This window comes from Manduca sexta, chromosome 12, assembly GCF_014839805.1.
Source record: "Manduca sexta isolate Smith_Timp_Sample1 chromosome 12, JHU_Msex_v1.0, whole genome shotgun sequence".
In the NCBI taxonomy this organism is placed as follows: domain Eukaryota; kingdom Metazoa; phylum Arthropoda; class Insecta; order Lepidoptera; family Sphingidae; genus Manduca; species Manduca sexta.
Window position 1 is genome coordinate 12,731,994 of NC_051126.1, and position 21,772 is coordinate 12,753,765.

General features: G+C 36.0%; 1 protein-coding gene across 1 annotated transcript in view; it reads left to right on the plus strand.

Moving 5' to 3' along the window:
• LOC115452130 overlaps positions 1 to 21,772 on the plus strand; it is a 318,239-nt gene that overhangs the window by 226,327 nt on the left and 70,140 nt on the right. Inside the window, exon 2 of the mRNA XM_037437820.1 lies at positions 21,345 to 21,448. Coding sequence (XP_037293717.1) covers positions 21,345 to 21,448 — 104 coding nt within the window. The remainder of the gene's footprint in view (positions 1 to 21,344; positions 21,449 to 21,772) is intronic.

Here is a 21,772-nt window from a genome sequence, read left to right on the forward strand (position 1 = left end):
GATTCTGCCAAGACTACAATATCGTCGGCAAATCGAAGGTGAGTGATATACTCGCCGTAGAACATAATATGATAATAGAAATATATAATGTTTATATGTATTTATAAACGCGGCTATATAGAATATATTTTCTTATTACATATGGTAAAGTCAATGAAATTTAAACCCTTTGAATTAGGTTAAGGACTATCGTATAAAAATACTACAAATTAATTTACCACCACGTGACCATGAAGGCTGCAAAATTTTCGAAACGTCGCGTCGGGAGGAAATTATAATATAAAAACCTCGATGAAATCCTAATAATAGTTTTATATCGATATTTATCTCATATTATATTTATTATTTATGCAAGTTTTTAATCAAATGTTATCGTATCTACATCCACCATATAAATATAATAAAGATTATAAAAGAATTAAATGCAGTTTTTTTATGATTGCAATTTATCTTTGTAATCTGCATTATTAGAGCTATAAAACTGTGTTATCCATATTATACTATAAATAATAGTCAGTAGGTATTAACTTGTATACAGTAAAAATATGATGAAATTTGTTTAGTATTCAATATACTTACATCAAATAATTAATATTGTATACGTCTGTCATAGTTTTACAATGTTTTGTCTCGCTTCCTTGACGTTAATTGACATTCGTCAGAGCAAGACAAAACGCTTTAAACTTACATGGGACGTACGGTTTTTTTGTAAGTAGAGCTATACATTTTTAACTTTTCATTAATTACTACTTAACTCATTGACCTACTAATTGATTAAATGTAACTATGTTATTGAGTATAAGTGACAGCATGTAAGTATAATACAATCTTGTTTTAATTTCAGTTTGTATGTTATAAAGAAATGTAAAACTGTTTGATTGTATTGATCTTTGGTTTGCGCTTTAATAAATAAATAAATACGGTACTACGCTGTTTTTTAATCAATGCAGTAATTTAGTTTCTGTTCTAGCGAATAAAGTCCTTACAATAAATCTTTGAAACTTGACCATAATAGTGAAGATTGAAGATCAAAAGCATATAAAATCATTGAATCCATGCTACTTAGCTTTAAATTTGTGAGAAATACTATTCTTTTTATTTCAATTGAATGACGAGACGAGCATACCGCTCGCCTGATGGTAAACTATACGACGACAGATACAGAAGCACCACCATACAGAATTTTAAATTATAGCGTATTTCGTGGCACTCTACTGCACTCATCACCTTGAAACATAAGATATCAAGCCCACACGACCCAGTAATTAGACTAGGTATAATGTCATTCAGATCGGAATACAACAGTGCATGCCACTGCGGCTTGGTAGTAAAATAGACGTTGCGGCAGTACCTACTAAGACGGCTAGTCAAATACGTTCTCGTATAGGTGTCTACTAGCAGTTTTGGTAATTAAGTATAGCTCACGGCTTTACCTTACAGTTAAAATAAACTATGTATACCCTTACAACATAATTTCGTCTCCTTTAGTTCAAAGTGCAGTCGTACTTCGGCACTACTTTTGCATTGCAATCAGTATTTTAAACGCATAACTGATATCAGTGTGAACTTGTTTTTACTTTACGATGTAACAAGATTACTACTATTACTTACTTTGTTATTTTATGAATAATTAAATAAATACATTCTTGAAGTTCATGCTTGATTTTAATTACCCCCTGATGAAAAGAGGTGTGTAGCTGTGTATGTATGTGTATATATGTATGACTGCCTATGATATCCATGCTCCTAAACGAATGATCAATGGACCGATTTATCCATAAATGAAAAAGAAAATAAAAAAATGTATTAAAAACCGAGTCGTATTGATATGTATGCGAAAATGCGAATGTTGCGTGCGTGAGTACTTGTCAATCTTAGATCGATCTTTTTACGGGACAGAATCTGTCCCCCGCCGGGCATTTTAAAATGTGCCTAAAATACGGACATCCCGGTAAATACGGGAAGTCTGGCAAAGCTAATACTAACCCATGAGACCGAATACACATTTTCAGGTACACACTAGAAGTGCCTCTGCCTACGCAAGGAATTAAAGCCGACTGCTTGTATTTACTCACACAACATTCACTATATGTAAAAAGTATAAATATTCCGGTAATCCGGCGTAGTCTATCAGTCTAACAAATCAAGACTATACTGTGTCTATGACTCGTACAGAGGTCGAGCGAGTGTTCGCGTAATGTTTATAAATAGGCTCAAGCATATATTATCATATTAGAACGTTATTTTAAATTGTGAGGTTATTTTAAGAGGTTATTTGATCGAAGGTCGGTCAGTTGACTATTATTGTTAAGTATAAATGTGTATAAGTGTACAACATGCGCTTCATTAAAGTAGTGGCAGCGTGGCGAGGATTATCTGTGGGCCATTAAGTTCTAGGATAGAGTTTTCGCGATAAGCAATATTTTTTATCGAAAACTCACTTTGTTTGTGTGCGTGTGCGTATGCATGTGTGTGTGAGTGGAAAACTCAGTTGATTTTCATTCTTTCAGTTGAATATTGAATTTGTGACCGATATAGGTATAGCATAAGACTCGCTTATTATCACATCATGTAACAATAACGTGTGGGTGCACAGTTCCTAGATAGTTTATGTTTGTGCATAACAATCATTACTAATATGTGCATAGTTTAAAACAATATTACAGCGTAAGAAGATTACACGGAATATACAATTTACATACAAAGTGCACATAGACACCGATTCATACACATATGTGCATGCATGCATAAGTTGACACCTATAATAATGCTGAATTGTTAAACGGAAGCGGGATTAGCGTGGAACGCGGTTTGTTAAGCAAATTCTTTTTGTGTTACATAGGTTTATTTTTAATCGATAATTATGAATTTTCACTCAAATTTAATTACAACAATACAGTATAGTCAATTGTATATTACTTTAAATAAAAAAATATTAAATACAAATTATAGTTTCAGAAAGTAAATACACACACATCCAAAATATTATTCCTTTTTTGAAATTTCTCAGCAAGGCAACTTATTACACATTATCTATACTATAGGTACATAGGCTGACATAGAATCACTATAATATCATGACATTACACCAAATATAATACACATTGATAAGTGGGTCAGTGTCTGAATATAAAAGGTTGCAATACGAGACCGATATATGTATATCAATGAAGCGATAACGCAATTAGATGCTAATTATATGCACTAAGAGACTACCTGCGGTGTTATACAGTGTATGTATTTCCTCTTATAATTATTATTACGTGAACTTCGCGGTAGCGTAAAATATTTTCCCTCTTATAGTTGTTACTTTACTACTAACACTACATTCTGAGAACAAAAAAAATTAAATCAAATCTGCACCTTTGTGTGAAATAAAACACTCAAGAATGCATTCATTATTTTAATCAATATTTCACAAGCTTACTATTACATTTGTTAATCATTCGACAACTCTTTAACGAATGGTCCTAAGTATGTAGAAAACAATATAAAATCGACTATCTACCACCGGATACAATCTACTATATTTTTTAATGTTGTCGAATAAATCAATCGGTCAAACTTACTTTACATTAAAGTTCATTTTTACATTCTAAAATTAACAAATTTATGATTTTATGTAAATATCATGTAAAAACAATGTAATATTTGTATATATTAATTTAATTATATAGGTACTTCGTACACTTTATGCTGTCCCATATTATTCCGTTTTCTCTTATATACATCCCGTGGTTGTCTGTAAGAGATTGCCATCGCACGATTTGTACTTTTTTCTCTTTTCTTGTTCCATGTTTTATGTCTCTGGTGTACAATAAAGTGTGATGTAATAAAATTAAAATAAAATAAATATTAATATTAATAGAATAACAGTTAAATAAAAACATAGAACGACAATAGTCAAAGCCATAAAGAAATATTTTTATTGTATAATTCACTTCCGTATGCAACTCCCGCTAGAATTAAACTAATGCTTTGTCTATCAATGTCATGAGGCCGACTCCTGAGGCCGTATGTAACTCCTGCCGTGTTCCCGGTTAAAGGGAACTAAAGCCAGTTTAATTACCTGCCATTATGAGACTTAAAACGGGAAGTGTCAAAGTGATGTAGTGGGCACTTTGTGATTCAAAGTTCTTGGTGTTGCTGTTTGAGCAAAAGTGGCGTTTCGAGCACCAGATGGGTAATTCACACTGTGTTGTGAGGTACACATAGATTTATATTTATTTTAAATTAGCATTTATTGGGTATTGATTTTGCATGTTGACATTGTACGATATGATATTGTAAGTTATAGTGTTCACACACAAACACACAGACACACATACACAGCACGACATACATGTGTTCGTTCCCATTTCTATTACACAAAAATACTTCATTAGAATTAGAATTCGGTTCAAAGTTATGAACTTTCGCATATCGTCAACAATTAAATTTTATTGTTCGTGATTTGCTCACAAAGCATGGCATTTGATTACTCTCACGGCCCTGAGACGTCAGACGTCACAATGCCTAGTAATGTAAAATGTTTACTTCAATTCAGATCTATTAAATGTTCTGTATCAGAGTGTAATTGTCACGCTAACTACGCATCAAAGGTACATGTTGCGTAAACGGCAGCGACTCGGAAACCTTTGGGAATGTCATTAATATTATTGTTATGGTCAACTAGTATTTGCCTGCGGCTACGCATGCGTGATAGTTTTTCTAGGATAAATAGTAGTCTATAGCACTCAGGAGAAAAGTAATTTCGTATTAGTGCAAAAAATATCAATTTAGTAGTTTCTGAGATTAGCACGTTCAAACAAAATCTTCAGTGTTATGCATTTGTATAATAAAAGGTATAAAAAGTGTATTGTTGCTTTAGAAATATTTTTGTATTATCCTAGAACTAAGTTTAGGGGCGTAGTGTATATGTCAAATGTGGGTAATCAGGGCCTTTATTCTGTATGATAGTGTAACTGCGTAACGCGGCCGTATCATGTTATCTTCGAGAAATGTGCGTGGAATGGTATTCTGTAAGCCAAATTTCTATAGTCCTGAACATGATGCGTTGTGTTACGTGCTTGTTACACACTGTTAAAATAACATGCGGGATAGAGAATAAGGCCCAAGGTCTGAATATGCCAGGTAACAGTTCTGCATTAAACGTGTTTTTTATACCAGCACAGCAAAGTGACTCCACAGCACCTGATGGTAAGTGGAGTGGGGTCCAACAGAATGTCGACTGATGAGAGATCACGCCTCGGCAGTGGACACTGGATACAATAGGGGACCGGCCTATGCTTGATTTTGTACATTATTCTATATTTAATGGTTAATAATACGAAAAAGAAGCACTCCTGCGAAAACTGCATAAATATTGGTTAAAAATGAGCGAGTAATTTATATTTAAAATTGTTATGTGCAGAAGTGGCCGCGATGTGGGGATATCGCTTCATCTCTTTTTCGCACGCGTCGTAATTCCCGATGACGTCACATGTGGATATTTCGTCTCTTTTCTGTTTCTTGTTAATTACCCCTTCCACCGAAATTCTAAGTCTTATAACTTGTTGATTTTTAACTGGATTTTATAATTCCTTCTGTGTTATAATTTATATTATGTAAATATTCGATAATAGTAAAGAACCAAAATGAGTCCGGTAGCCTATTATGCCGGCCTGTTGGAATCGAATATACACAAGTTGATCCCGGAACGCGACACACTCACGTGAGCCATTATGGCGGGTTTTAACACATTATAAACAATGGTCGCTATCCGAGTGGATATAAAGATTTATCCTACCACCAGCAAACGTATGTACATACGTACGTAACGGATTGATATTGTTTTGTTGCGCATCATTCCCAAGTTTGCTGCGGCTCTACGGAATATTGTAAATGTCGCTAAGGAATAAAAATCATTTTGGTTTCTATTTTGGATTTGAACGGATCATGAGTGATGACGGATAGTCAGTACAAGCGTAAGCACGTAACGTTTGTGACTAAAACCATTCATGCTGGTTCTGTTTTGACGAGTCGTGAATCAGTAATGTTCTTTGTACAAACCAAATGTAGTTTCAATATTCATTGAAGTTTTAACATTTGAGAAAAAAAGTTATTGACAGTCTCTTTAGAAAACCCGTCAGATAATAGTAATAATAAAAGTCAATTGTGTGAGAGCGTTAAATTAAAAAATTAACACAATGCGATATTTAACTCTAAAACTTTATAAAAACAATACATTTAATGCTATAATGTTGATATGTTAAGTTTTGTATTAAGTATTAACAAAATAGACTTAATACCTCGACCAGGAAAATAAAAACTTGCTCTGGGGGTGCCACTTTTGGCTTTTTCATTTTAAAGTTAAAGTTGTCAGTACAAGAAATTGGTTCCACATTTTACCACAACATGGCGAGTTTTCTTTCCTGATCCTTATTGTCTCCGCAAGACTAAAAGAGCAATTTATTGATATCTCCAGTTAGCAAATGCTTGGTTCCTTGCTCATTAGTTATTCAGTGAACCGTGGAGAAAACCGAGACATGGCGGTTGTTACTCGAGTAAATATAATAGAATAAATGATATTTGCACAATTGTGTACGGGGACGGTATCGATTGCCTGAATGAAATATTCATTTGGTGTTACCTCTGTGGCATTAACGGAAATGTCTGCTTGTTTCCGCGATGTAATATACCATTGACATTTATAAGTTTGTCTAGATTCTGCTAACGGCTCTGTTTGCGTTGAAGTCTATATATACCTACATAGTATCACGCTTCTATCCCATAGGGGTAGGCATAGGCTATGGATGGCTACTTTGCACGATTCTGGAATACGTCTTTCGCTTCCTCCACCTTCATCAATCTTTTCATGCATTACCGCCGGTTCAGGGTACTTTTGATCTGGCCTTTACAAGGAATGTCTGATATCTGACATTTGAAGGTTCGGTGCGGTCTACCCCTACCGGCTCTTCCATCCACATTCGCCTTATATTATATCGACTTTTTTGTTAGTGTCCTATCATCCATCCTCTCTAAATGCTCAAACCACCAACCACCAAATGAAGTCTGTTCTTGGGATTTTGATACAATGGTGCAATTTTTGAGATTAAATATAGCAGTAAATTAGTTGATCTAAGCATGTTTACATAGTTTTATTTTTATTTGGGGAGCTCTGAGGTCTTGAGGTGTTCATTTTTCAACAGCGACGCGACCTGGACCTTGACGGGGAAGCTCCCCAAATTACGTTAAGGCAGTTCTTAACCCTGCCCGTTAGATATTTGGTGCTTTTCGCAAGTACCCACCAGAACATCAAAATAAGTCTATTTTTCGGATCTTATCGCGGCTTTTTATATTATAATTTTGTCTCGACGTTTCGAATAATTCGCAGTCTTCGTGGTCACGGGACGTACTTAGGTGTCGGTCGTCCGAAAAGTGAAAGTTGCTATATCTATTTATATTTTACAATAATTGTATTATACAAAACCTTTATTTTTTTTTTTCAATATAAATAACTAAAAATAAAACCAGAAAAAAGTTTTATTCCGATGTCTAACATTCGCGTCAACATAAGAAATCATTATACCTACCAGAAGATAGATTTAAAATAAACATCTTTGACAAATACAACTGGAGCCGTGTTTGTGTTTGTGTGATCCGCAATGTTTGTGCCGCGCGTAATAAAGACTAAAGTCCCTTGTTTCGAACACGCAAGGATTCCTAGTATGGGATCAGAGTGTACTGAGTGTTTATTTATATAATCCTCTTAGCTTTATCTCGATATTCCCAAGCGTCTATCGCTTAACACATGTGGACGTACTAGGCTTCAAGAGCTGTAGGTTTTATCGGCTGATTAAAGTACATCACATTTCCATCAGGTAAGCGAGAGGCGTTTTAGAGTACTACTATAGTATGCCTCTGCAATAGTACTAGTTTTTTTTAGGTGGGTTCGGCAAAGTGGCCCCACGGCATCTGATGGTAAGTAGAATTGGGTGCAATAGAACGTCCACTGACGATAGATGATTACTCCTCGGCAGTCGATACAATTATGCCGGCCTGTTGGAACCGGATATACATAGGCTGATCCCAGAACGCGGCATACTTACGCAAGCCACTATGGCGGGTTTTAACACCTTGTGTACAGTGATCGCTATCCGGGCGAATATGAAATATATCCTACCACCAGAAAACTTAGGCTGAGGGATTAAACGAAACTTGTGAGGATGCCTCTTTAGTTTAAGTAATATTATTGATTCAATAAAACAATTGTTTATTGTCAAAGCTGCAACACTGTACTCTACTGATATAATGTATGAGTATTAGTACCGACACAGTGACACGGGACACAATTATGTGTTTTAGTGCCTACATAGGGGATACATTTGCGTCAACATAATTTGTCTTGACGCAGAATTGTAGACACAAACATGAAATAACCTATGCCACACAAATACCGCTACATTCTAATAAGCTTCCAACCATTTGAGATGTTCTTATAGTAGGGGGCATTGTGCCCCCATCTGTATGCCAGACTGCGTCCATGTTTATCTTATTATTAAGCATATTTCATGGAAACGTTGGCCTTTGTGGAGATATGTATAGCAGCCCTCGCAAATTTACCTAATTTGTTTATCGTTCACTGCTAAGGGATCGTGTTTGGGACTGGGCTTTGATATAGACGGGTGGCATAGTTTGAAAAATGTCCTCGTGGATGGTTTTGTTCGATATATTAGTTGAGACAATATTTGTTTTGTGGTTTTCTAATTAAGCGTTGGTACAAGTTACGAGTTCGTATTTATAATCTGATAATAAACAGATATTTTATAAATTAACCGGAGATTGATGAAGGCCTATTAAAGCCAGTCGTTCAATCGTTATTATTCCTTAAAGGTTCGCACATCACCCTCTTTCATTTAGCAGTGTGGGTGGTCTTGGTCGGTGGTGACAATTTACTAGATGACCCACCTGCTGACATATTCCCTTTTGATTGTCTCGGAGAAATTCATTGTAATCGATGCGTGACTAACTTCATGTCTTATGAATTGAATCCAGGAATTATACAATCTACACACACCCATCATCTATCCATTCACGTTTCGTTTACATTAATTATGTTTAACAGTCGTATGTGAATCAACACTGTGTTAGAGATTTCACCACTATTACCACAACATAGAGTTTTATTTGCTTGTTTACTAGCTACAATAGAAACGTTGAATGGAGCCGAGAGCGGCACCATTAGCGTATTGTACAAAATATCTAAAAATAAACAAGAAACACAGACGTTGCCGAGCGGCCACGAGTGTTTCCGAAATAGCACGAAGACGTTATTAGCTTTACAGAGGTTGCGCGCACTGCGATTTATTTCCGAGCGATTTATTTGTCGCAGTAATGCATAGTTATATGTTTATTATCGTTTACAGTCAATGTTACTGGAAATTATGTGATTCAATAATGAGTAATGTCTCAGCGTACTAAGCGAAATGAAATTCCATGAGCAATTTGTACTATCGAGTTCGTTTATTCAAAGTTCCGTCGTAAATAAAACGTCTCTAATCCTATGTATTTATTTAGCAATTATAGCGATGACGTAGTGATACCTAAAAGATCATCGTTACATTAATCCCCTTATTCATAGACGTTTTTTATCTGAGGACGGAGCATTGCTGTGATAACAAGTCTGTTTCTCAGCTTTGTTTATCTGAAAAAATAGAATTTAGAATTTTCTACCACTAATCTAGGTATACAGATGCCAAACAAAGAAAAAACAACATAACATACCTACTTTTTTTTTGTATTAAAATCGATGCGATTTATATTATACATATATTTAGTAAGCTCAATGTTCCGAAGACGTGGATTTTACTTGTTAACGTTTTCAATCAGGTTACCCCTATAATATATTTTTCTCTTTCTCCTTATAAAAAAGAAACTTTGCAAAATACGAAACTTACAACCTGAATAATAATTTACGTTCTAACGTCAAACTTCTGCTACATAAAGTCGTTAAATAAATCGCAGTGCGCGCGTGCTCTTATATACGGAACGTATACTGGTAATTGGATAATTCGTTGGTGCGACGGCCTTCAGGGGGAGCGGTTGTGATGCGATTTCTTCATGATGTGCTACTTGTTCTTATAGTTATTAGACACCGTTCAGATGACAAGCCGACGCGCGTCAACAACTACATATACTTATGGCGTGTTGGCTTGTGACTGCAACGATCGAACTTTTCTGGTGGTATATCTTTAATATCCGCCCAGATAGTGGCCAATTTTTGAATGCTTTGAAAATAGGAAGTGACGTTATTCTGAATGATTTACTTTTTATTCAGGGAACTGATAACTTTTCCGACATCGGTCCTCTTTAGGAATATTTAGCATAGAGATTATTCTCTGCGGATACTTTTTAGTTTCGAATATCCCTATTGTATTAACAGATGATAAAAGCACTCTATCGTGGTCGTGCAATCATTGATAGATGAATGGTGGAAGTCATAATGTAAAGGAGAAAAAAGAATGATATATTCACAATATAAAAATAAATTGAATTTAAGTTATATTTTTGATCAAGTATTTATAATGAAACCGTTGAAATGATAGTAAAAAAGAAGTAGTTATAATAGGAATTAGTTTCGACGTGTTGAACAAGTTCATTCTTCTTTGCTCATCGATTATCCTTTGCGACTTTGGATGTTAAGGTACAAATTGCTGTATTCCAAACGTTTGAAGTACAAAATCCTACAGAGCTATGTTTAAGCTATAAGCGTAAGTGCTGAGCATCTTTCACAGAGGCAACATCTTGCCGGAACGTTAATGAAATTCTTTCGGATAAAAAATGACACTCGAATCCACACGGCTTAGTGAGCTGTTGGAAATGGCGTGCTTTAAGTTGTTTTGAGAGAGATAATTAGTTTTACTAATTGGGCAGGTGGTTTAGTAATTTTGGGAGCGTGATTTAGTTTAGGAGAAGTTTTCGAATGTTGTGAAAATCTGGGCTGCTATTGAAAATCGATGATGTTTGTTGGTTGTCATCATAACAGCGTATGATATGATGGCTACTCAATTGTGGGGGTTCGCTTGTGGAAATTATAAAATATTTATTGTTTTTTTTTTCCTTGTTCTTTTATTACAGGTACACCAGGTGTTAAAACCCGCCATAGTGGCCCATATAAGTGTGTCGCGTTCCGGGATCAGCCCGTGTATATCAGTTTTCAACAGGCCAGCATAATAGTGTCGTCTGCTAAGGGGTAATCATCTGTCGTCAGTCGTGTGCAGTGAGGTCACTTTGCCGTGCATATTAACAAGTTCATAGTTTTTTTAAATGCATTTGCTCACTCGTGTTACAATTTTAAATTTTGAAAACGTTTTTACCAATGGAAAGCTACTATATTTTTGAATGCTATATGGACTTACCTACAAATTATCTCAGGAATGGACTTAAAATGGTCGAAATGGCGTGCAAAATTAGTTTTACTCTTAATAATATTATAAATGGGAATGTTTGGATGTTTGCTAGAAGTAAACGCAGAAACCACTGAATTTGGACGAAATTTAGAATATTAATGGACCATGTCCTCGAATATATACGTAGGCCAGTTTTTATCCCAGTAATTTGCTGTAATAGGAAATAGTTGACCATTCAATCCGATTTTTAAATAGATGGCGCTATGGGTAGCCAGTGATTTAGGGTACTTTTGTAGCAAGCATAGTTTATCACACGGACGAATCTATCTGCGAGCAATACCTAGTAGATACTAAATGCGCATGTCGATACTAAAATGATATATACGATGATGATGAGTATAATCGATGATGCGTAAGTTTCCCTGAGACTCGCCGAGCTTCGCTGCTCGGTGCTATAATGCGTGCCCCTGCTGATCCTGGCTTACAGGAGTTGTAGCGGTGGGTGTGAGGGCGGGAAAGTCTCTATATGCGTGTTCCTGCTACTCCTAATTAATAAAATTAATCTCGATCGCTTGTAGCGATAAGGCCGCCCATTGTGCGCCATAGATTTAAGAAAATTTATTAATCTCTCTATTTAACAACGGCTACAATAAAGAGTATTTGTATTGTTTTTGTATAAAATTAATCTTGTCTACTTTCGTAACGCCGTTCAGGACGGGCTAAATGATTTACAAAAACACCCATTAACTGGCATTTTCGTGTCTAAACCATTGTTGCGAAGGATGAATAAACCAAAAATAACTTTGTACGCAATCAAAATTTCGATACCCAATAATTCGCCGTCAGGCAGAGGGTGAAGTGTACTTCGGTATTTGATAACATTGTTAACTTTAATATCGATGTCAAAGTGTATGTACAGTCAGACACAAAAGGAGTTGGATGTAAAATTTCAAATCGCCTTAAAAATGTTGTCTTGGTGTCGACAATTCTGTACTAAAATTTACTTTAAAGGTTTACTTTGTTTTAGACAAAGAAAAGGGAATATTTCGAATTAATGTGTACAAACGTTTCAAATTCGTTCAGCTACTTTTGTGGCTGACTGTACATGAAATTTTGTCTTGGAGCTATGTTGTGTTGTCTCGTGAATATATGTGAAGGATGAAAGGAATTTCCTTTATCACATAAAGGACTTTTAGTCTGTAGACAGGCAGATATATAGGGCCTTCTTCCGTAGGCAATAAAATCAGAGACTCCACAGACCATAGATTTTGAGGAGCACCTGTTTTTCTTAATGTCATTATAATTGTTTATAAAGTTCAGTAGGTACGAATTTTGCCGGCCATAGCTACTCAGACCCGAGCCAAACATGAGATTGTTAAACACCGCAAAAAAAATCTCTGAAAGCTAAAATCGGCTTCAAGTCAACTCTGCGTTCGTCACGTTAATAAACTAGTTCCCAAAGGAGTTCGCATAGCTATCGATCGTATGGATCTCTGCCTACACTTGAAAAGGGAAAAATGTACTTCATTTGCATAAAATACCTTTAGTTGTAATCTCAAAGCCACAGCTGTACAGATAGTGGACTGATAAGGAGAGTGCGGGATTTTTTGTTGCACACGATGTGCATCAGTTAATGTAAAACGATCACTACCTATATATGTACTACGTACTAGATTTGGCGTTCCGAACATTCACTGTGTTCCACTGAATTGAACTGTCATCCATTCAAACTGATTTTATTATGGTGTCAATATGATGCTTGTGGTTGTGTACGGAGTGGCGCTCATAATATAAAACGCGAGTTAAGTGTAAATCTGGATGTGAATAAAAAATATTAGTTAAATAAATAACATTATTTGTTGTTCAAGTGAATAAATAAGTTATAATAGTGATGTTTTGGTTGCTATTTTATTTCAGATGTCGAATAAATAGTTTATATGGACGGTCGTTTGTATAGAATATACGTCAATGATCACTGTGACATGAACACTAGAATCACTCCACGCAGATGGGGTATCATTTGATAGATCCATATTTTCGAGAAAGTTATAATAATTTGTTTTTAATAATTGCGATATTAAACTAGTTTTCAGGTTTTATCGCAGTTTTTATATGTTATTTACTGTCTACGCGACGTTTCGTACGATTTATTGCCTTCATGGCAATAGAGCGGACAGAGATGTTGGTCGTCCGAAAAGTATATGTTGCACTAACATTTCATTTTACAATTATATAAAAATTAAAAAGGAAAATTTACTTTCCAACTTTCATGTGCTTGAATATTGTCTAATTGTATTTGAAGTCAGATAATATTCACATTTTAGGATGCTTCAAAATGGTTTGTTAGTTATATATGAATTATTAAAGTTTTGCTTGCGGGTCCGCCCACGTGACAATGCTGTCCTAGAATAAAACTGCGCTTATTTCCGGGAACGACCTTGCCCATATTATTAATATTTTTCCAGGATTTCATATATTTGCAAAATATTTTAATTCAGATTTAAAATCGGTACAAACAATTTCACAAACACATTCAAATATTAGTAAGACTTTAACAGTCATCAAAAAGAATCTTAAAAAAAATATCGCAATTTATTCGTGCCGAACTATACCATACTCTACCTCACATTCAATCTATTTCAATCGGTTATAAATAAAATATAAGAAAATCGCTAATGGAAAACTTACAATTCCTTCTAACTCAATACACTGTTACATTCAAGATTTCGCAAAAAATTCTCACGAAATTGAAACCGCGTTGTCGCTGTAAGCTCGGTTGAAAAACAGTCCGCACGCCTTTGGCATTTCAAATAAACCTTGGTAAGGAAAAATTTCCTCCAGTCCTTTCCATCTGGGAGAATGCACTGTGTAGCTTTAAGGGTTTGGATTTAGTACATAATTCCATTTGGGTGATTTGTTTTTTTTTAATGTGAAGGTAGTTAAAGTATTATCAGTGGGCAGGGCACATAGCTCGCAGAACTGATGGCCGATGGGGCAAGAAGGTTCTGGAGTGGAGGCAACGAACTGGCAAGCGTGGCGTCGGACCACCCACGAGGTGGACAGATGACTTCATAAAAGTCGCAGGAGATCGCTGGCTGTGAGCCGCTTCCAATAGGGCGATCTGGAAATCTTTGTGGGAGGCCCATGTTCAGCAGTGTACATCCTGCGGCTGATGATGATGATGAAAGTATTGCCTCGGTGGTGTAGTATTGTATGTGCGGTACGACACCGCTCTGAGGTCCCGAGTTTGAATCACGGATCGGGTGGTGATGTTGGGGTATCCTGCTAAGTATCAGTTCGGAGTCTAGAATTAGTGCCCGATATGGCGATATACGTGCCCTCCTATCACATTATGGCACGGGAGCCCTGGTTACACATCTGCCTATTCCTGCGGGTATGAAGGTGTGACGTTTGTTTTTGCCCAGCTCGACTAGGCTCAGTAAGCACAACGTAGAAACATGGCATTTTTTATTTATAGCCGTTTTATATTACTTTAGAACTCTATTACTTTAGTAAATAATATTAAAACTTAACCATTCAGAAATAAATGGTTAAATGGAAAAATATTATTTCCACCAATTAAAATCTAACAAAACACCGATTATTTATATAATACACAACCTGTCTGCCTGTCTGTATAGCTATACATATGAATGAAATTAGACACAATAAGCATTAAACCATTCATAGAAAGTTTAATGTTAGCGATTCACCGATACAATGTTTTGATGTAATTTTAATGGATGCTAGGCTATTCCTGGAAGCGGCGGTGCGGACACATCGACCTTTTGTACACGTATTTTAACATATACATATATATACCTACCTCAAACTGTATGTAGTACATAACATAATATGTTATATATATATGGGGTTAACGAGTTCTTGAGTGGAGACCAGGGCTCAGCAAACGTAGTGTAGGACGCCCTCCAGCTAGGTGGAGTGACGATCTGCGAAAGGTCGCTGGTAAGAACTGGATGCGACAGGCCGAGGACAGGGTAAAATGGCGCATATTGGAGGAGGCCTATGTCCAGCAGTGAACAAAGATATAGGCTGATGATGATGATGATATGGGATGATGGCTTCGTTTCTGTGTATATTGTGCATGAATTAAAATATGGAATATATTGCATATTTAATTTCGATCAACAATATGATCGAAGATGTTTAACAACCTTTTGCTTGCACCTCCACCTGGGAGAAGAGATTGTAGCCTATGTGTTATTCTGATGTATAACCAATATTACTGTAAAGTGTCATCCAAATCCGTTCAGTAGTTTTTTCGTGAAAGAGGAACAAACATACAACCATCCTCACAAACTTTCGCATATATAATATTAGTAGGATATGGCTCGAAATATAAATGCCATATCTAAACTCGCACTTTGTCTAAAGTTATAATTAAATGATTTTATAATCGAGAAATATTAAGTTCCCGGTTCAAACCTTGACCCACTTTGACAAATCACAAAAGAATACTTGCGAAGAAAACTTGCAAACAACGGCGGAGTTTCCTTTGGGTAAAAGTAAGTGAGGCGTTGTTCTCTTGTTTAGACTTACAAAGGATTCCTCCCTGAATACCATTTCTTACGAAACCGCGCGGTTCGAGTCGCTGGGAATGCGAGATTATTGAGTTTCGATAATGTTGGATGTATTCGCTTCGCTATACACGTGAGATTCCGAATGAGGTATTATTTTGGATAGCAAAATATTTTTCCCTGGTTGATACGTTGCGTGAGCCTTCCTGGGATAAAAGTAATTAGGCGGGAAAAGGGCGTCATACTGTGTATGTAAATATAAATAATGAAGACTTATTTAGGGCAGATTTTTTTATAGCATGGATGGCAAAGGAGCAATTACTGCTGTAATTGCTACCTAATGGTTACTTGATCTCTGTGAATAAGCGCCGATGGTATCGGAAGAATGATGGATGCGCTGCAAATCTTAGAGAACGGAATAGGAAAAAGGACCTCGGGAAATATAACTAATCCTATTTCAAACAGACCGGCACAATTGTGTCGACTGCTGAGGGGTAATCATCTCATCAGTCGACATTCTATTAGACCCCACTGTATTTACTATCAGGTGCAATGGGGTCACTTTGCGGTGTTCGTATGAAAATAAATCACCTTACTCAAATGCTCAAATTCCACAGACTTCAATCCCTTCTAAACGAACTAAGCAAGCGTCGTGTTCAAGTGGCATGACTGAACGGCGGTGCGTTTATTGGCATTGTAGCAATAAAAACACAGCCTTTAACAAAACATTCACCAGACACGACATGTTTAATGTCAGAGTTAACGGGAAATGTAGGGACTTTCGGGGGCGAGTGGCCGCATCATAATATAATAACTTATGTGGCAGTTTGTCCGGTCAGAGGTTATTTTGAGCTGGCTGATCCAAGAACACGAGACGCTTACGTGGGCCACTATGGCGAGTTTTAACACCTTGTGTACGGTGGTCGTTATCAGGGCGGATATAAAATATATCTTACCACCAGCAAACTGCTGTTGGGACTAGGTCTCTTATTACGTCTAGGTACCTATGTTTTGTCTAGATTTATTTTTTTTTTAAATACTTTGAAATGTCTAAGATTTTCATCTACTCTGGAATTTCTGTATACGTCTGATAGAAAGGAATTAATTTCGTTTTATCTTTTTTATTCTCTTTGTCGCATGTCTGGGGTATTGGAAAGTATGTTGTAGTGTTTTTTGTTCCTTGCAATTTGGTTTTTACTTTAGTGCCACTGTAACACTATCAATGAACTAAACGTATGAAATTCTAGAAATTTCTTTTTGTCTAATCCAATATTGAGAACCGTTTAGCGAATAGCAAACTTTTCATTATACTCTTAAGAACTGAGGTGATTTTGATTAAAATAAAAAGAACTATCACTGACTACAGAATAGCTTTCACCTATAATTCACCAACCAATCGATTTCTGAGGATTTATACGTTTTATCAAAGATAACAGCCTTGTTCTGTCAAACGCTCAGTATTTTTTTTAAAGCAAAACGTGTCACAACAATATGTTTATCCTAAGCATACAGTATTTTTTGTATATTTACTTGTCGTTAGCTCGTTTGCCTTCGGTGGCCAAAAAAAGATTGAATAGTTTAGTATAGACACGAATTGGGGATGGCGTTTGCGGTCCTTCCATGGAACAAACGGATCCCAAAATTACCCCATGATAAAAACCTTGTGAGGTTTTAATTGACAAATAATTAATTACTCTACAATATGAGCGTCGAAGGTCACCATCGATTTTTGTTGTTTTAATATTTTATAGCGTTTGAACAAATTGTAGAGATAAAAATCAAATACGGGTAAGTGGCTTCCCGGGGTTAGATTGATGATAGTGTTTTGTCGTGTTTGTTTTATTAAAAACTATAATCGCCAGTGTAGTAGGTACTAGATACTATCTCGAAGGCCGTGGGAGGTCCTTAATGCTATTCTCAGGTTGAGCAACACTTCTGTAGGTTTTAAAACGATTTCAACTCAAGAATTGGAACTGAATCTCTCGAGGAAGCTACCGTCATGCAAGCGGTTGATCGTAGAACCAAGTTAAATAGTTTTGCTATCTTTGAAATAGTTATTGTGTCTATACCACCTCATTTTTTATTTCTCCTACATAATGCTACTATTGTAAACTAAACTAAGACGGCTTTTTGCACTCACTTGACATTATTTCTCACTAATGTTGCCCACGGTACCGCTCGTTCAATCTGTTCTCGGGGTAAAAAGTGTTACCAAGGAATAATATATATAGCTTGTAAGTAAAATAAGTCATAATAGGATCAATCAATTCCGACATTCTGTCCTAAATATAAACTTAAAATTTTTCATGATTATCATCAACTGCAGGATGTCCACTACTGAACATGGGCCTCCCCCAAAGATTTCCAGATCGATCTATTGTAAGCGGCCCGCATTCAGCGACCTCCTGCGACTTTTATGAGGTCATCTGCCCACCTCGTGGGTGGACGTCCGACGCTGCGTTTGCCAGTTCGTAGCCTCCACTTCAGAACTTAAAAAAATTCACTCCACATTATAAGTTTAGTCTTCTCGAGCAGTCTCCATTATATTTTCTATCGTAAACAACACGATATCGTGTGTTTGTACGAATTATTAATATTTATCATCGGGTAATGAGCGTCATGCGGTGAGCACGTCACACAATTGGTATTATTACGCTGTTATATTATTTATTAAGAAGGTGTGTACCAATTGTGAGTAATTGGTCATCATATTTATAATTAATTTTCATAAATCATTCGGAATGAATGCGGCGATAGTCCAGGTGGGAGTGGAACGGACTGCCATGCCGAGACGAATGTCTGTTGGTTCAAAACACACGAGGACGCGTCACTGACTTTTATAAAGTTATGTGTGTATTCTTTGTGAATTATCGCTTGCTTTAACTATGAAGGAAACCTCGTTCTCTATAACAATTTGGAGGGTATGCGAAGTCTGCGAACACGTGCTAGTCCAGTGTGGTGGACTAAGGCCTAAATCCTCTCAGTAGTAGAGGACGCCCGTGTCCAGCAGTCGGCCGGTATATAATACAGGTTGATATTATTGTAAATTCGGGAAATCTGAATGTTTGAGGTTAAATTACATATTTATACAGTTTTAATCACATTAATCACAACATTATCCTATTAAATAATAATTCTATTAGTCAACTTCAAAGCAGCGGTAGGTTTTAATCAATGAATTAATTAATAGTTTAGGTCCACGGTCCTTCAGCGTGTACCTTGTTCCAAAATAAAGTTTGCTATTTTTCTGGATAAATACGTTATTCCAGTGGTCTGTTTGTGTACAATATTTTATCCAAATGAATCCAATAGTGTATTATTAAATTCTAATCGCCATTTTCAATAAACAATCTCAATCGCTGTTTTTAGATTTATCCCAAAAATTTACAATTAGAACAGTTTTTTTGACATGCTTACAAGTGAATTTTCTTGATTGGTTCAATCTCGGAATCAGATTGAAGATTTAGATTGGGATTATTTATTAAATACCGCTGTATATTAAACATATAAAATTCTGTTTATATCATTTCAAGTGTCAAGTACGATACACTTCCACTAATAATTTTGATAATACGCAAAAACAGCGAAATAACATTTTAAATATATAACAACCATGCGTAGAATTATTTGTTCTCGCTATAATGCTAATAAAATTGAAATTCCACATAGTAATTTCGTGCTGTTTATTAAATTTTCACGGTAAATATTCGAGCTATTCAAAGCGATGGTATTTGAAGCTCTTTGTATGAAACCCGAGTATAGGATATACGCTTTGATGTGTGTGTAACTCTAGCTATTTTGTAGCGCGTTGGAAGCAAAATGTTATTGAGGAATTTTGTTGAACTAAGCGGTATTTTTTCGCTATTGATGAAGTGTCGGGTGCAATACTTTTTTTTATATGAGCATCGGCATCGGCTAATTGACCCCACTGTACCTGATGGTAAGTGGAGTGGGGTTCAAAATAATATCAACTGACGAGAGATCCTTTCCCTTCAATAGTCGACATAATTATGCGGGCTTGTTGGAACTGAATATACACAGCCTGAAACCCGGAACGCTACACACTTTCGTGGCTCACTGTAGCAGGTTTTAACACCTTGTGTACGGTGGACTATCCTACCACCAGCAATATCATTGGCAATCGCCGCTTTAAAACTAAATTGAAAAGCTACCTTCGCTGATATCTGACGATATTGACTTCAACAGGAGACACGACTGTGACCACGTCACATAATGTAACATTACAGCTCATTTTTCAACCATGAGATACAATTTATTCGAACGATAAAGTACAATACAAACGAATCAAAAATTATTTGTCACACTTAAACAAACTTACAGTCAAGTTATTATTTATTTCATGGACTTATCTTACGATTGAAAAATTAGCCGTATAAATAAAAATTGAACGTTGAATCGATCTCGAAGATTATATATCGCTGTCGATGCGCGACATTGGGAAAATTGATTGTTTATTATTTGTCAGTTTCTAGAATTCGTCACAGTTGGTGATGTGGCATTGAGAAGTGTTCCTATATTAAATTTACTGTAATGTTTTCCTAATTTTTGTACGTAGGATCAGTGTTTTATACGTTTCCGTGCCTGATAAAAAGAGTTTACGGCTGCCTGTTTGCTTGAAGCTGATCTTAGTGAATTCTTTACAGTGAACAAGATTGTAAAACTTACGTAAATGGAACCTGAGAGTAAGATCTCATAGTATATACATACTGCTAATAGATTAGGAGCCTGTTTCACAATGTTTGAGTAAATATTATCCGACAGTTAACTTATAAGAGAGTTAATATTGAATTCGCACCTTCGTTTATATTTGGGAGATTGACTTTTGTATTTGGTCGTCCTATATTGTTTTTTTTTTTTTTTTTAAATCTCTAATTTTTCACTATAAGGTTTTACAATGTTTCTAAGTAACTAGATTACAGAAATCGCATTTGGTTAGAGGGGGGGGGGGGGGGGTGTTCCGTTTGATACGTAGCTCGGCCCCATGTGTTTGATGGTTAGCGTTTACTGAGATATTGTGAAACAAGCTCGAAGTTTTTGTCAACTAGATATTCTCATTAACCTTTTCTGTTGCCAATTATATGACATTGTTTACAATAGTTTTTATAGACAAATTATTTAGTATATAATTGTTACTCATTGATTTAATATTTTTTAGGACTTTATAATTTTCTTTTCTACTTCCTATTATTATGTTTTAAATTTTAATTCAATATGTTGTTAGTGGTAAATGATGTGTTCACTTATTAGTAGCACACATATTAGATGCTGTACCTTATAGTTTTTTATAATATTGATTGATGTAATATGTAGTGCTGTTGGTGTACCTTATTACAAATAAATAAATAAATAAGTAAATGATTCTTATATAAATGTTGATGAATGTTATTGTCCTCAGGGATGGGAGGGCCGGACAGAGGTCGGAGGCAGCGAAGGTGGTGCACCTCCGCAGGCGGCGCATCTGCCGCTCGACGCCGTGTGGCAGCCTGTCGGTGGCACGAGGTGAGTCACGATTTATCGTTACGATCAACGCATACGACCGATTTTTGCCGGTAACCGTTTTTTTTGCGGAAATGGATTTTAATTGGTTAGGATTGGTGTCCGAGGATATACCGTCTCAATGATGTGTGATAAATATGCCCTGCGGGATAATTAATATGATATTTACCTCTTCTTTTCTTTCTCTTTGGGTTTATGTCAGCTTAGCCTACCGGTACGATCCGATTTTATACTATTTTTTTACGTCTTTCGATATTGTACGTCTTTCTTACACTGCTGCGTCTCTTGTCTTCTCGTTTGACGTCAAGTTCATGCATTTTGAGCTGT